Here is a 17,068-nt window from a genome sequence, read left to right on the forward strand (position 1 = left end):
CAATAATGGCATATGATTTAGCTCAGCTTGACAAACAGAGACAACTCCTTTCTTGTCCGTGCTAAATTTTGAAAATTATACTTTTCCTTTCTCACTTTTGTTGGTATGTTTGTCTTTTGTTTGTTTGTTTGTTTTGTTTTTTCTTTGTTTATTTTCTTAAAATATAAAATTAAGCTGGTCTTACACCAGAGGACAAGGCAGTGCAGTAGAAATTGGTAAGGCAAAAACTGAACATATGAAGATTGTTGTGATGGACGCGTGAATTATGAACAGAAAAAAGGCCTGAGACAACGTGCGCATATTTGCAGGTCTGATAACCCAATTCATTATGGGCTCATTATTGTAATGGAAATCTCACGCAAAATAACGCAAAATATTGTCCATTACAACAGTGTTTAATTATCTTGGCAGATACTTGGGTTCGGATGTCAGACCTGCATATATGTACATGTCGGTCTGAGACAATTCAACAATTTTACATTAATATTTAGCAAAACAAAAAAGATAAATTGTACAAAAGAAATAAAATTAACAGGAACGAAATAGTGAGCAATTATCTACGCAAAAATCTGTTAGTTCCTTTCTACGTGAAGACAAAATAAAATATGTGAATTATTGAATAATAATAATAATAATTTATATATTATTATTATTATTATTATTATTATTATTATTATATATTATTATTATTATTATTATTATTATTATTATTATTATTATTATTATCATTATCATTATTATTATTATTATTATTATATTATTATTATTATTATCATTATAATATACATATTATTACACTGATGACGATGATGATGATGACGGTAATGATGGTGATGAAGATGATGATGAACTCTTATAGAGCGCACGATATCCTCAACCATGAGGCTCTTGGCGATTTACATCAACACAAAATAATATCAAAGAAAATACATGACATCAAAAATAATAAAATAATAAAATAAATGTTTTCAAGGATTTCTTGAACAAAGACAATGATTTGGATTCTCGGATGCCCTGTGGAATGGTGTTCCATACAGACGGACCAAAATGAGAAAAGGACCTTGTTCCCGCCTTTGTAAGAATGCGTGGGATAGCCAAACAGGTGGTGTCATTTGAGGAACGTAAAGATCGGGATGTGGAATATTTCGTTAGGAGTTCTGTAATATATGGAGGGGCAGAGTTATCCAGACAGCGATAAACTATGACGCTTGCTTTGAATTTGAATTTGAACCTTTTCTCAACAGGTAGCCAGTGTAATCTTCGAAGGAGACACGTGGCAGTGCCCTACCTCTGCTTTCGAAAGACCAATCTAGCAGCATTACTTTGGACAGCCTGCAGCCGCCTGAGCTTATTTTCCAAGACACCAAACAACAGAGCATTCCAGTAGTCCAGCTTTGAAAATAAAAGAGAAATGACAAGTTTTTTTGTAAAATCTTCAGAATGATGACAACAAACAAACAACCGAAACAAATCAATGAACAAACAACTCCTCCCCCTATACCTAAAAACAAACAAACAAAAAACAACAACAACAACAACAACAAAGAAAAAAAACCCCCCAAAAAACAAGAAAAAAACAAAAACAAAGAAAATTTTAAAAGAATAGAAAAGGAAATAATTCGCTTTAAAATCACTACTTTGGCAGGCGCGATACAGATTTTCACCAATCATTACCATAAAAGAAAACGGTATTAAATATGGTAAATAAGGTTGGAAGTCACTGGTTGAGAATCCGACGATAAAGGGCTTGTTACAGTATACATAACGAGAGCAGCCTGAGCTTAGATCGACGTTCACGTACTCGAAGTTCTTATAACCAGACACCAAAATAGGCTTGTTTTAACATAGTTGAAATTAACAATATTTTTGCGTTGGTTTGAGAGTGTTTCCATTACAACATTGGGCCCAAAACAATTTGGGTAATCGGACCTGCAAAGAAGTAGGCCTGCAAGTCAGCTTGGGCTAATCTTACTTTTGTGGAACATTGATTCATATGAGTTCATATGTAACGAAGTACTTAGGAAACTTTGGACACCATGGGTGATTCCTGTTGATATCAGACATCTTGTTTGGGGGATTATCCATTCGTGGAATGCCTGGTCGACGGTATCTAATAATGCCGTATCGGAATGGCGTAAGAATGTAACGAATTATTGCTTTCACAGAAGGCTATGCCTCTCCTGTTCGAAGACCAGTCACCAGTGTTCCAGCATCGACAAACAGAACAGTCTGAGTTGAGCTCTTCATGATTCAGTCTTTTATCCCCCTACTCTGTCACAATGCCGTCTTGATAACGATCTCCAAAAAAAGTGTACAAAACGGTTCTGAACAAAGCAGAAAGAAAATACAAGAAAAAAAAACAAAAAACAAACAAAAAACAAAACCAAGCATGCCTGGACTAGGGATCGAAACCAGGAGTTTGGAGGTTTGATCCCCAGTCGAGACGGTGATTTTTTGGGATGGTTCTTTTCACGTATGAGTATGCATTTAAATTTCTGCTCTGTCTGGAATGTTTCATACACGCTTTTTCAGATCTTTATCATATACCAGTGCCTGCTCCCTAATTTGTCAGTTTGTCTTGATAGCATAACGTCAGATTGAAGCTGTTTTTCGGACAATTCAGCTGTCGTATTGTATTATTTTACACTAAAATATTTAAACAATGAATCACTTGACATCGTTGGAAATTGATATTAAGGATTTCAGTATAATATAACAAACTAAATGCCCGTGACCATTCTGTTCTCGATGTCAAAATGGATTTCATCGTCTGAATGGGAAGATTTGGAATATTTGGACAGCCTTTTCTCGGAGTCTTTTTGGTCTCCGTGATCATTGCTGGTCGCATTTTGTTTTTCATTCCCGTTTCGATCTCCGAACTCCTGCAATTCTCGTTGCTTCTCTTCTTCATGCATTTCAAACTTTTCCTTTTTGTGCTCGTAAAATTCGTAGGCCGTCATGAAAATAAGAATGAGATTTTTGAGAATGAAAGGCGAAATTCCCACACTGAATCCGTGCCACATAGTCATTCTTACTATCAAATTTGGGACATTGATAATTAATACCATAAGCAGACGGTGCACATAAATCATTCGTTTCGAAAGCTTTTCCAATCCGAATTTTGTTTTACTCAATGTGATGAGGGGAACGGTAGGAATGAGAAGATTCAAAGCTGCCACAAACAAGATCACTTCCGGAAGACCCGTCCCCAAACCCGGACGATTGTCTGCGTCGAACATAACGTCCAAAATATCTGCAGTGTCTAGGATATCAAAAACGACCGTTCCAGTGAGTTCTTCGATGTAGCGTTTTCTTTCGCTGCTGGGCGGTGCATCGTGCTGTGATGTAAGCAGTAAAACAAATATACAACTGCCGAGGGCGATAGAAGTTTTAAGAGTGTTCGGTCCAAAAAATGAAGCCTCTTCATCGAGCTCTGCTGCAAACGTGACACAGATAACGATTACCTTTGCACTTAAAATAGATTGCATGACGAGCCACGTGACCCAGACTAAAACATACGTCTTGGAATGGTCAATGTTCTGTTCATCGTCGAAATGCGAAGGCGCTGTCATACGAAAACAAACGATGACGAGAATCAATACGACGAGATCGGGAGCTGCCCAGAATAAATGCTCCAAGGCGAGGTGGTGAATGAGATAGTAGTTAATGAAGCTGTCTTGAAGAAGGATGAGGCAGAAGCAAAGGAGGAGGGAGGGGAGGCGATGTAAGCTGTTACAACAGCGAACCAACAGATCACCGGCTTTCGACATGGTGGAAATATAATGAAAACAACGATGATATTTCTCTATATTATTATTATGACTGTTAGATCTTTAGATAGAATATCCGGATCCTGGACTTTTGATATTTTACACTTACAATAAACTTCTTTCCTAAATATCCATGAAATCTTTCATTTACAAATGTGTATAGTATACCATTAGATTTTTTAAAAAGAACCAATGAAAATATGAAGAATAAAAATCACGATGATGTTTTTGATGTCGTTATCGATGTTGTCGTCGTCGTCGTTATCGTAGTTACGGCTGTCGATGATGGTGATGGTGATGATCTGGAATACAATCTACTATTCAGCAATGTTTTATTGGATCAGTGTCAGTTATCATAAAGATGCGATTAAATCATCCGATTGAAGAGATCAACTGACAGCCTGTACTGTAATGTTTACTGTTGAACGAGACGATGAAGCTGTGATGGGCAGCAGCAGACCTTCAATCCACAGGACGAATACAACATTAATGCGGGAGTGGTTTTTATAGCGTATTACTCCTCATTCAAAGTTAACGGGATCAATGAAAATCTCGGATTCCAACCACGTGACAGTACTCTTTTTATTTGGATGTTTTATATGGTGTTTGGTTAGGATCACGTTTAATGGGATTGAAGTCGTTGGGGGGTTGACAGCCGTCGCTTAAGGCAAATGAAGGCATAATCTTGTGGATTGAATGAGGATTTGGTCTTTGTTCACGTTGGATGCAACATTGATTAACTCGACCTGAAAAGAGAAAGTAGAAAAGAGATTGAAGTAATCAGTTTAGGATACACCATTCGGAAGTGACTTTTATCAGTTATCATTTAATGTTCCGTGGGTTTTTAATCGATTCTTTCCAGGCTAAACCATTTCAAAATAGTGAATTGTTTATTTAGATGTTGAATTATAGGCAAATCTTAGGCAACAATGAATGCCCCCCCCCCCCCATTGGTAGAGCATTCACTTCACATGCAAATGGACCCGAGATCGAGTGCAGTCGAGATTTTTTTCTAACCCTCCTGCTGTCTATCCAGTAGTGATTGGATAGCTGGGTCAGCTAGATTTGTCGGAAAGTACTTTGCGATAGACTTGCATCCTATCAAAAGGGTAGAAAGCAATTGCTATTATCCGCCTCACTTTATAGAAACCGGGCGGGCTAAACTCCGGGTCCATGGACCAATAAATGGCTCTGAAGGACTACTTTTTTTAGGCAGCAATACTTTATATAAGTAGTCTAGAAGAGAAGAAAATAATGAAAAGGTCATCATACCTAATTATTACTGGAGGGAAATTAATCAAGACCAGTATCTAAAGCGATTTTTATAACTCGAAATTGTCGAATGCTTAATGAAAATCATGATACGAGCGTTGATAAGTAATCTGTGGGACATCTGAATTGTGATCTGGTTCGATAATTAAGTCAATTTTTTTTTCGGGTTTTCATCTCTTCTTGTTCATTCATCGTAAAAACTAAAAGGAGAAAAAAGATAGAAAAAAAAGAGTAAAATGTATAAAGAGGACAAGAAAGGGTATGATGAAGATGATGATGATGATGATGATGATGATGATGATGATGAACTCCTATACCGCGCACGGTATCCTCAACCATGAGGGTCTTGGCGCTTTACATCAACACAAAATAATTTCAAAGAAAATAAAGGAGGATGAGTAGGGGGAGAAGGAAAGGGAGGAGGAAAGAGAGGAGGTCTATAACAAAGTATGACATTGTCGGATAAAGGGATCAACAAATATTACGTGACATTATCAAATGTTTTCTCACAATAATCGTTTTGCATCTATCTATGTCTGTTTACGAATGCAAATCCTATCAGTCGACAAAACGAACTTTAGGCAGGGTGAAATGATTAACCCGACAAGTTCCATTTGCCAAACCAAACTATCATCAATTAGTGTTATTTCCCAAGATATTAATATTTGCGAGACAGTGAAAAATACGGGTATTGTCCCACACGCACTATTCCAGATCAAGGTGTTTGCGGTGAATTTAATTAGGATAATGACTGTATATATATGGGGGATTTAGGGGGTTTTTAGCCCTGAGTGTTAGCGTCAATTTAAGTCGTCAAAATATTCTGACGTATACTCTGGAAAATTAAAAAAAACAACAACACGTATTTCAAATTTAGGCCAAAAAACATGTCCTTCAAAATATCAAAAACTAGAGGTGCCTAAATGAGCCTATATATATATATATTATATATATATATATATATATATATATATATATATATATATATATATATAATATATATACATATATATATATATATATATATATATATATATAAATATATACTTCTTTCTCTGTCTCGGCAATATCTGTGTGTAACCAAAGGCGGAAATTTTGTTTACTTTGTGTTGTCCCCTTTTACATGAGTCACATTTAGATCCCTTTATTTACCTTATGAAAATATCGGCCGATTAAAAATACCATCGTTTTGTCAAAAAATCTCAAACCCAAAACTTCACGGAAGCCTTCGTGTTTGTGACGCTCCACGGTATTCCAAGTTATTAGAACTCTTTCTACACGACAGGAACGGGAATAAATTCAACTCCTTTGATCATACTAAAAAAACTATTAAATCAAATTCGCATTATCAAGGGGGCAGCGTGGCTCAGCGGTACGGTATTTGCTGCGTACTCGAAAGGCACCGAGTTCGATCATCCGCCGCTGTGCTGTGTGGCCTTGAGCAAGTCACCTCGCCCTAGCTCAAATTCACGGCGCTGCACTGCGGCTGACGCATGAGCTATTCCAGGCTTCCCTTGGAATGATGTATAAAGGGAATTTTATTATTTTATTTATTTTAAATAGAGACAAGTGCCACGAAACAAAAACAAACAAAACAGACCCCCCCAAAAAAAAAAAAAAAAAAAAAAAAAAAAAAAACAAAACAAACAACAACAAAAAAAAACAAAAAAAAAAAACAAAAAACAAAAGCAAAAACAAAAAACAAAATAAAAACAAACCTAAACACATGATTCCCCAACGGTGCGTGTCTGGCTCTATCTGTGTAACATCTGCATTGAATCATTCAGATCATAAACCAGATAACTTACACATTCAGACAAACACTAAACATCATGGGGGTGCTCCAATAGCAATTAACCAGCTGACTGACTGCCGTACTCTGGAAAAACACGAATTTTAAAAATTTGGCCAGAAAACTCGTTCTTCAAATATCGATCGATTTAAAAGACCCCCGTATGTGTATAATCTCTCAAATCTAGGACTTCAATGATGTCCCAGGTTTGAGAGAGTTTGCCAAGATGAGGACCAAATTTAAATAGGTCGATACTTGAAGAACCATTTTCTGGCCTAATTTTTAAATACGAGTTTTTTCTCTCCAGAGGATGGCAGTTAAATGGTTAAATCAGATAATCTGTAAATCCAGTTTGACATTAACACCATGGGTGGGGGGTCGGAAACCAGCGATTAATTAACACCATCATCTTCCAATGATTCACAAACTCTCTCGTCCAAATGTCGCATATCCTCTCTCCCCTTCCCCCCCCTCTCTCTCTCTCTCTCTCTCTCTCTCTCTCTCTCTCAGTAGAAATGCTTTATCATTGTTATCATCATCATCATCATCATCATCATCATCATCATCATCATCATCATCATCATCATCATCATCATCATCATCTTCTTCATCATCATCATCATCATCATCATCTTCTTCATCATCATCATCATCATCATCATTTTCATCATCATCATTATTATTATTATTATTATTATTATTATTATTATTATTATTATTTTTAACATCATCATCATCATCATAAAAGTAGTAGTAGCAGCAGCAGCAGCAGCAGTAGTAGTAGTAGTAGTAGTAGTAGTAGTAGTAGTAGTAGTGGTTGTAGCAGTAGTAGTAGTAGTAGTAGTAGTAGTAGTAGTAGTAGTAGTAGTAGTAGTAGTAGTAGTTCTTCTTCTTCTTCTTCTTCTTCTTCTTCTTCTTCTTCTTCTTCTTCTTCTTCTTCTTCTTCTTCTTCTTCTTCTTCTTCTTCTTCTTCTTCTTCTTCTTCTTCTTATTATTATTATTATTATTATTATTATTATTATTATTATTATTATTATTATTATTATTATTATTATTATTATCAATATTTAAGTAATACTGAGAATTAAACATTCGTAATTTTCCATACCATTTCGTAATTGGCCATGAAATTTGTCTACAATTCTCAAAATTACGAAAAATTTGTCAGGTATGGACAATAACATCACAGGAATTCGAGTTAGGAATAGCAAGCAGCACTCAGACCGTCGATGACAGCACTATGGAAGTAAACAAAGGCAGATAACCAAGACATCCGTGTTCACTCATTAAATATTAATGATAATGAGGACTTGAAATTCATTGCTCCACGGGAATACTTTGTACTTTCCAGTTAGTTTTTAAAAAATCATCCAAGATGGATCAGAATTAATGCGTTTGAAATGAAAGGCTATAGGACAATTCCCTGGACAGCAAAGGCAACTAACAAAAATGTAGTTCCTGGGCATTAGGGAGCCATATTTCATCAAGATTATACAGAAACTAAAACTTGCCTTTTTTTTTGACATATCAAGAGACATGACGCCCTTGAAAAAAAAATTCTGGAGGGTATTGTGGAGGGTAAAAGAGGTAAAAGTAGGCGAACAAGAGGAGGGTGGTAACAAGACATCAGGGAATGGATGAATAAGCCATTGACTGAATGGGCAAGGATGGCGCAGGGCAGAAGATTGTTTCGGTTGGCAGTTGCGGAGGGATACGCCTTGCTGATAAAGATAGCCACAAATTTAAATAGTAATCTTTGTGTTAATTTCTCTTCGCTAATGGAGAGAATAAGAATACACCATGGTTTCAAAGTTAGCAACGGTCACTTCGCCTTAAAGTGTAGAATGCCATACACAAAAAAACCCCCTGAAACAATCCATTGACCCACCAAGCTAGTATCAAACAAAATGTGAGGCCGTAGCCATCGTAAACTTATATCCTGACACTGACCAAAAATGACGTCAACAGACAAATCTTTGGTCATAAAAGAAAACAAATCGTGAGTTGTATTCAATTGTTCAACCAATGTGATCCCTTGTTTCCTTGAGCTCTATTACTGACAACTCACTAGACGCTGAACAAATCTTTAAAAAATGACGTCAAACTATAAGGCCTAGTGGGTTCGAGCGTAGCCATCGTTAAGTTATAGCCTGACACTGAGATCCAAAAGAACTGGTCTTTTGACGTCATTATTTGGTTTTTGCACCGCCTAGTGAGTTGTCGTTAGTAGTGTTCATGGAAAAAAGTGGTCCCATTGGTTGAACTATTGAATACAACAGACGATTTGTTTTCTTTTGTGGCCGAAGACTGGTCTTTTGATGTCATTTTTTGGTCAGTGTCAGGCTATAAGTTAACGATGGCTACGGTTCCAGTGTCAGGCTAGAAGTTAACTATGGCTACGCTGGAACCCGCGACCTTACTGGTACGACAAGACAACTCCACCTGACCGGGGAGACCGTGACTCTCCCGTTTGAGCTATCCACCACTCCGAAATTAATAATTACTATCCCACCAATTACAACATGTAACTCACAAGTAAATTACATCCTTATTAATATTATACAGGTTATGAATTTGACTCACTCAATAGGTTGATGACTAGGTGAAATATAACTATTTTGCAACGATCGGTGACTTATATATTAGCTTTCTTCTATTCACTTTCGTTTTCTTCATTAGAATAATAACTACGGGGTCACGATGACACTTACTGCTGCCTTTGATAAGGAAGAACATTTCTGTTTAATCTTTAATCTAGGCTTTCCTATCGGTGGTGTGCTGGTACAGTGGAGTCCGCACAAGTCGACACTCTAAAAGTCATCTTCTGCAAACCTGTCTAATTGAAAATTTAATAATTCATAATTTTTAGGAGATAAAAATTGTAGATTGTAGTTCCTTCGTGGTCTTGTGGTATGACACTCGTTTTCGGATCGGAAGGTCCTGGGTTCGAGCCTTGCTCGGCGCATAGTTGACTCCTTGGAAAAGGCTCTTTACTCGCATTCTCTCACCGTACTCAGATGTAAAATGAGTACCTGGCCGTTAACAGCGTTCTCTCTGTCGGACAAAAAATGCAAGCAGGCGTCATTTCTCGTTCTAAATGTTACGTGTTGCTGTTGGCCAGGGACCCTTTGTAAAGCTCTTTGCGCACGTTTAGTGGATATTGTGCTATATAAATGCTCTACTTTTATAGTTAAATTCTTAAAAATCAACAATATACCGCACGAGAATTAAAACAACGCTTCAAAATCCTTAAAATTGTGTAGTCTGGCATCAACTTTCATTTTCAATAAGTTTTTAATGATGTCGGGGTATTCCTGAAGTTTTGAAACTGCAGCCAAAACTTCGTAAATTTATTAATTTTTCGTAATACGTAGTTGGCAGGTTTCACTTCTGTTTAAAGTCAGCATCTCTTGTTTGTCCAAAAATTTCAGTTCTTTATGTCAGTGTGTTCTACGGTGGAGAAGGTCACTATTGATTAAAGTAAGTCAACCATTCTTTCTGGTTCGGCATTGTTAATTTTTTTTAAAATAAAAAAATTATGCCTTTTGCGCCACGACATCATAAGATATCGTCGCCTAGGCATTCCACGAAGAAATATAGATAACTCATCAAACAAGATGTCTGATGTCAACAGAAATCACCCATGTTGTCCGAGTGAGCAAATTGGGGGTTAATAATCTTGCTCAAGGAAAAAAACGAAAGTGCCTGAAGCAATGTCTTAACAACTTGGCCACTTCGCCCCTTTTGCCCTTCAAAAAAAAATTCTTTCTGGCTCGGCTTTGTTGGCTTAAAAAATAAAAAAGCTTGACCATTTATATAGTGCAATATCCACTAAGCGTGCTCAAAGCGTTTTACATGGGGCTATGTGGTCTTGTGGTGTGACACTCGCTTTCGGATAGGAAGGTCCTGGGTTCGAGCCTCGCTCGCTGGCGCATAGTTGAGTCCTTGGAAAAGGCTCTTCACTAACGTTCTCTCACCATACTCAGGTGTAAAAATGAGTATCTGGCCGTTAACAGCGCTGTCTCTGTCAGAAAAAAAAATTATAATATCGCCTAACAGGCCTCATGTAACGTCATACATCTTAATTGTTCCTGTTGGCCAGGGACCCATTGTAAAGCACTTTGATCAAGTTTAGTGGATATTGCTCTATATAGAAAGCTCAAGTTTAGGGTCCCAAGCCAACAGCGACACTAAATACATAAGACGAAACATGCTGCTTGTTGTTATGCACGGAGACAACGCTGTTAACGGCCAGGTCTGCGGTGAAAGAATGTGAGTAAAGAGTCTTTTCAAAGGACTCAACTATGGGCCGCTCAGAGTGTGACTCGAACCCTGGACCTTCCGATCCAAAGGCGAGTGTCAAACCACTAGACCACTGTAAAGGATTCCGTATCAGAATTATCAAGTTGAGATTTTATATAGCGCAATATCCACTAAACGTGCTCAAAGCGCTTTACAAAGGATCCCAGGCCAACAGCAACATAAGACATAAAGAACTAGACATGGCTGACGCCTGTTAGGCGTTGTCACAATTTTTTTACCCGACAGAGACAACGCTGTTAACGGCCAGGTACTCATTTTACACCTAGTACGGTGAGAAAATATGAGTAAAGAGTCTTTTCCAAGGACTCAACTATGCGCCGGTTACAGTGATGGGACTTGATCCCTGGACCTTCCGAGCCGAAGGCGAGTGTCATACCACAAGACCACATAGCTGTAAAGGATTCCGTATACGAATTCTAAAGTTGAGCTTTTAAATAAGGCAATATCTACTTAACGTGATAAAAGCGCTTTACAAAGGATCCATGACCAAACGCAACACGTAACATAAAGAATGAGACATAACGCCTGTTAGGCGATAATACATTTTTCCCCGGACAGACCCAACGCTGTTAACGACCAGGTACTCATCTTACACCTGAGTACAGTGAGAAAATATGAGTAGTAAAGAGTCTTTTCAAAGTACTCAACTATGAGGGGCTCAGAGTGATGGGACTCGAACCCTGGACCTTCCGATCTGAAGGCTTGTGTCAAAGCTCAAGACCACATAAATTGGTGTAGACTCCGTATCAGAATTCCACTGTATATCCGTGGATATTTGGCAGGATAAGCAATGCGATAAGCGTTTGATGATATGTAGATTTGATTTGCGCCAGTAAATACGATTGCATAATTCAAACACTGATCAAATTATCAGACTATTAATGTAAATATTTGATATTTTATTAGACAAAAATGGAGAAAATTATAGGATACTGGTGATATAATCAACCAATTAATTGATTCGATGATTTATTAGTAAAAAGATCAAAGGTAATGATGATGATGATGATGATGATGATGATGATGATGAATGATGATGAAGATAATAATAATAAGTAATAATAATAATAATAATATGATGATGATGATAATAAAAAATAATAATAATAATAAATAATAATAATAATAATAATAATAATAATAATAATATAATAATAATAAAATAATAATAAATAATAATAATAATATAATAATAATAATAATAAAAATAATAATAATAATAATAATAATAATAATAATAATAATAATAATAATGACACATGTATAATATATAATAATATACATATACTTGAATTATATCAGTAATTCAGTTAGACACTTATTATTATAGGACGACAATAATTGCTGCTTATCTATAGCATCGAACAGGAATGAAATACTTGTTAATCACTCGAAAGATCATTGATTCAAATCTTGATCAGAGAAAAACAAACAAACAAAAAAAAAAACCCAACAAAACAACAACATAATAAATTAAATACAGAATTCGGAATATTGAGGCAGAAGCCCGAAAATTCCCGTAACTTATTAACTGTACTGGTAGTAGTCATCGTAAAAATGATGAAAAATCTTAAATAAAAGCCAAAATGACGAATTAGATGAATATTCCTCGAGAAAATACTACCTCATTATTATTATTATTATTATTATTATTATTATTATTATTATTATTATTATTATTATTATTATTGTTATTATTATTATTATTATTATTATTATTTATTATTATTATTATTATATTATATTATTATTATTATTATTATTATTATTATTATTATTATTATTATTATTTATTATATTTATTATTATTATTATTATATTATATCATTATTATATATGTATTAATTATATATTAATATATTATATCATTATTACATATATTTGATACTACCCTCACACTCAACAGCATGCTCGTATCGAGACTAATGAACTGATTGCATCCTTTCGATAGATCTCGTCTATGCTAAGTCTTCTGTTAAATCTAACAATCTCGCTAAGCAATCCTGCTGGATGAACTGGGGGGGGGGGGGGGGGGGGTCAGAAAAAAAATCGACTGTACGAGGGATCGATCCCTGCCTCTTTGTATGAAAGACGAGTTCTCTACCACAGAGTTAGAGCTATCGGTATCAACCCCCCCCCCCTCCCCCATTTCTCTCTCTCTCTCGTCTCTATTTCTTCCCCCCCCCTCTCTCCCTCTCTCTCTCTCTCTCTCTCTCTCTCTCTCTCGCTATCTATCTATACGTCTATGCCTCACGCCAACTTTACAAGGCTTGATACAACAATAACAACGACATCAACAACTACAAAACAACAACAACAACAAAAACACCAACACCAACAACACCAAACATCACCACCATTACCACCCCATCACCACCATCACCCCCAACAACAACAATAACAACAACAACAACAACAACACCACCACCACCACCACCAACAACAACAACAACAACACCGACAACGACGACGACAACAACAACCACATTTACAACTACAAAAAGGAATACGATTAAATTATATCACGAACAGGCATCATTAGTCACTAATCCTTTTATCAAAATGAATGATACATACTTTAAATAATAGAGGGGGGAAAAGGACGATTCCACACAATAATAAGTCGTTATACAAGCAACAAAGTAATGGATGGCCTCCTCCTATGTTTATCGGGACTCACAAAGTCAGATCACTGGTCTAATGATGTGCCTCAGGAGTATACAAACAACAACAACAACAACACCGACAACGACGACGACAACAACCACATTTACAACTACAAAAAGGAATACGATTAAATTATATCACGAACAGGCATCATTAGTCACTAATCCTTTTATCAAAATGAATGATACATACATTAAATAATAGAGGGGGAAAAAGGACGATTCCACACAATAATAAATCGTTATACAAGCAACAAAGTAATGGATGGTCTCCTCCTATGTTTATCGGGACTCACAAAGTCAGATCACTGGTCTAATGATGTGCCTCAGGAGTATACTGTCCTCTCTAACCATAGCCTTCGTAAACTTATAGAGAGAATAAAGTTGACGTCACTCGGGTCTTTGTTGTTTTTGTTGGGGTTTTTTGGGGGGGTTTTTTTTTTGGTCATCCACGTTTATGAGTAATAGGCTTCAACAGTCGTAACGTCACTTCCCTCGCAATGACGCATGGTAACTTAGTAACTGGCTCTAAACTGTCGGAACAATCGCGGACGCCGTTATAAAATATTTCTCCGACGAGCATAAAAGCGTATCCAGAGGAGAAAAAAACATTATACATCGACCATGTTTTGACTTCTACACATTCTGATCACAAGACATACGTATGAAAAGTTCCAGCCAGCATGAAGAATAAAAAGTACATATTTTCTTTGTTTATAACCACGATGGCCACCGTTGCTGGGCGACGTGACATCAGACTATTGCCACCGTTGCTGGGCGACGTGACATCAGACTATTGAATCCAATTATCACTTAACTGTATTTGGGCTAATCAACACCGGAGACCGATTGCCGTCTTCCGTATAAAGTCGTCGGGTGCGGACAAAATACAAATAATAAAGAGAAGAGCCTCTAGACCTAACCATACCAAGCTCGAAAAAAAAAACCCAGAAAAAAACGGCAGGGACGTCCATGGGCCAAATGGATCTGAAGGATTAATTACCAATGCAACCAATGTTAGATTGATCAAGATCAGGACTTTCCTATCTGTGAAAAGTCACGACATGTCTCATGTTTATAAATATTTGACAACTCGAGCAACACATTACAAGACACTGTCGTCAACTGCCAAAACACATCTTACAACAGTTTGGCCTGAAAACTGTTGAAGACTGGTTTTCCAGAACTCCCTAACTGGGTTTATCCCATTTTGAGACATTGAGGATTATTTCCCTTAAATGTTTTATTCGGTCTAATATTTTATCATATTCAAACTTCAAATTCACACAAATCTAAGGAAGTTCTTGTATAATTTGATGCTTAAAATATAATTTACAATTCAATTTTTCTCATGGATGAAAAATCTCAAAAAGTAGAAAAATGGACTTAGGGAGTTTTGGAAAACCAGCCTTCTGTTATACTCAAAATTACGATCAAAATGACCTCTAATCGTGTCGAAACGTCTTTAACCCGAGTCGTCTTTGACCTGAGAGTACAAATAAGTCTCATGCTTGATCATTTCTATTGACATGTTAGGAGTTAGTTTTAAGGGGGGGGGGGGGTTGGATTTTGGGGGGTTTTTTTTTGGCCAAAATTTAGAAAAAAAAAAGTAATTCTGTCATTTTACGTCAGTACAGAACCAGGTCATTATCCAGAAGGAATCAATCTTAAGACTGAAGCATCTGAAAATGGTGGTGGGGGGGGGGGGGGGGTTGGGGAGGGGTAGTGTACCCTAGACCGTTTAACAGTTAGGCGAGCGAGTATTAAATATTTCATGAAATTGTCAAACCGATGTCTATTGGGCTAACTCCAGACCTGCCAACCCTTCATATTCCAAAAGTGGAATCAGAACGCCATGAAATAGGAATTTGAGACCAAAAAAATAAGAATTTCTTAACAATGGATAATTCTGCATAAAAATGACAACCATCTTTGCCACCAAAAACATAAATACAGAATTCCGGTACAGCTGGCAAAACTACATTTTATCACATGTGTCAGGTAATGGGAAGGGGAAGGGGGAAAGGAGTGCAATTAATTTTCCTACTTAGCTCCCTTTTGACTATCGTTTTGTTAAAATCACTTTTTAAACCCCCCCCCCCCTACCCCTTCTCTCTCCCTCTCTGTCTGTCTGTCTGTCTGTCTGTCTGTCTGTCTCTCTGTCTCTCTCTCTCTCTCTCTCTCTCTCTCTCTCTCTCTCTCTCTCTCTCTCTCTCTCTCTCTCTTATTCTTAACATTATCATCATTTTTGAAAATCGGAATTTTAGAGACTTGGGCGAATGGTGGAATAGGGAAGAGTGAAAATTGGAATGATTCCGCCAACACCGGAGAGGTTGACAGGTATTGGGTAACTTGAGATTTATTATACAGACCAAGACCCAAAAAATATGCTCAACGTACTTTACGTATGGTTACAAGCCAACAGCAACATTTAGGATATTTAGGACGAAATATCACACCCGTAAGGGCAATTACAATTCTCGATTTAGACAGAGACCACGCTGTTACCGGTCAGGTCCTCATTTTACAATTGAGTACCGTGAGCAAATGTGATTATTGTTTGTTTTTTTAAAAAGGGCTTTACGGTGCTTGAAACACGTTTAGGTCATATCTGCGCCCTTAAAATGGAAGAAAATTGGACATAAAAACATTCTTGACGTACAATTAAAAGGACGAGGAAACAGTGAGACAAATGGGAATGGTACAAATAGGGAACAGATGTCGATTCCAAGTGCACACTATCAGTGTACTTAGTTTGAGATTACCTAAGTGTTTCACTCAGACACCAGCACAAGATCCCACTAAGTGGAATACACTCAAATAAAACAAATGTTAAAAATACAAAATAACAGTACATGCCAGAGAGATGATTTACAAGGGAAAAAAATATCATCTTCCTAAACTATAACTATACATTCGACTGTTTCCTCTCTCAGCCAAGGACTCCGGCAGGGTCAGGACAAAACCAAGTAATCTCATTCCAAGACAAGGACAGAAAGCAATTATTGGAAAACAGATACAGGGGGAAAGAAGACACAACAACACCTCCGAGCCCAATATGGGAGTTGAATGTGATTAAAGAATGTTTCCAAAGGAATCAAATTTGCACCACATACAGCGGGACTCGAACCTAGGAATTAACAGTCCAAAGGCTAATGTCATAACACTAGACCACGAAGTCGTAATACCAGAGCTACTAAAATACAGAAAAGAACAAAATATTAAACAAGAAAAATTTTGGGTAC

At 36.8% G+C, this 17,068-nt stretch overlaps 1 protein-coding gene across 2 annotated transcripts in view; it reads right to left on the reverse strand.

Annotated features, from left to right (window-relative positions):
• Positions 1 to 803: 803 nt before the first annotated feature.
• LOC144968086 (uncharacterized) overlaps positions 804 to 17,068 on the reverse strand; it is a 78,833-nt gene continuing 62,568 nt past the window's right edge. Inside the window, exons 2-3 of one of the 2 annotated variants that reach the window (XM_078906074.1) lie at positions 9,546 to 9,670; positions 804 to 4,516 (exon numbers count right to left, since the gene is read on the reverse strand). In XM_078906074.1, the coding sequence (XP_078762200.1) occupies positions 2,721 to 3,770 (1,050 nt within the window). In that variant the 5' untranslated portion in view covers positions 3,771 to 4,516; positions 9,546 to 9,670 and the 3' untranslated portion in view covers positions 804 to 2,720. The remainder of the gene's footprint in view (positions 4,517 to 9,545; positions 9,671 to 17,068) is intronic. The other variant, XM_078906073.1, reaches the window with a different exon arrangement.

This window comes from Berghia stephanieae, chromosome 3 (assembly GCF_034508935.2).
Source record: "Berghia stephanieae isolate SIO BIC M18660-M18661 chromosome 3, UCSD_Bste_1.3, whole genome shotgun sequence".
NCBI lineage: Eukaryota > Metazoa > Mollusca > Gastropoda > Nudibranchia > Aeolidiidae > Berghia > Berghia stephanieae.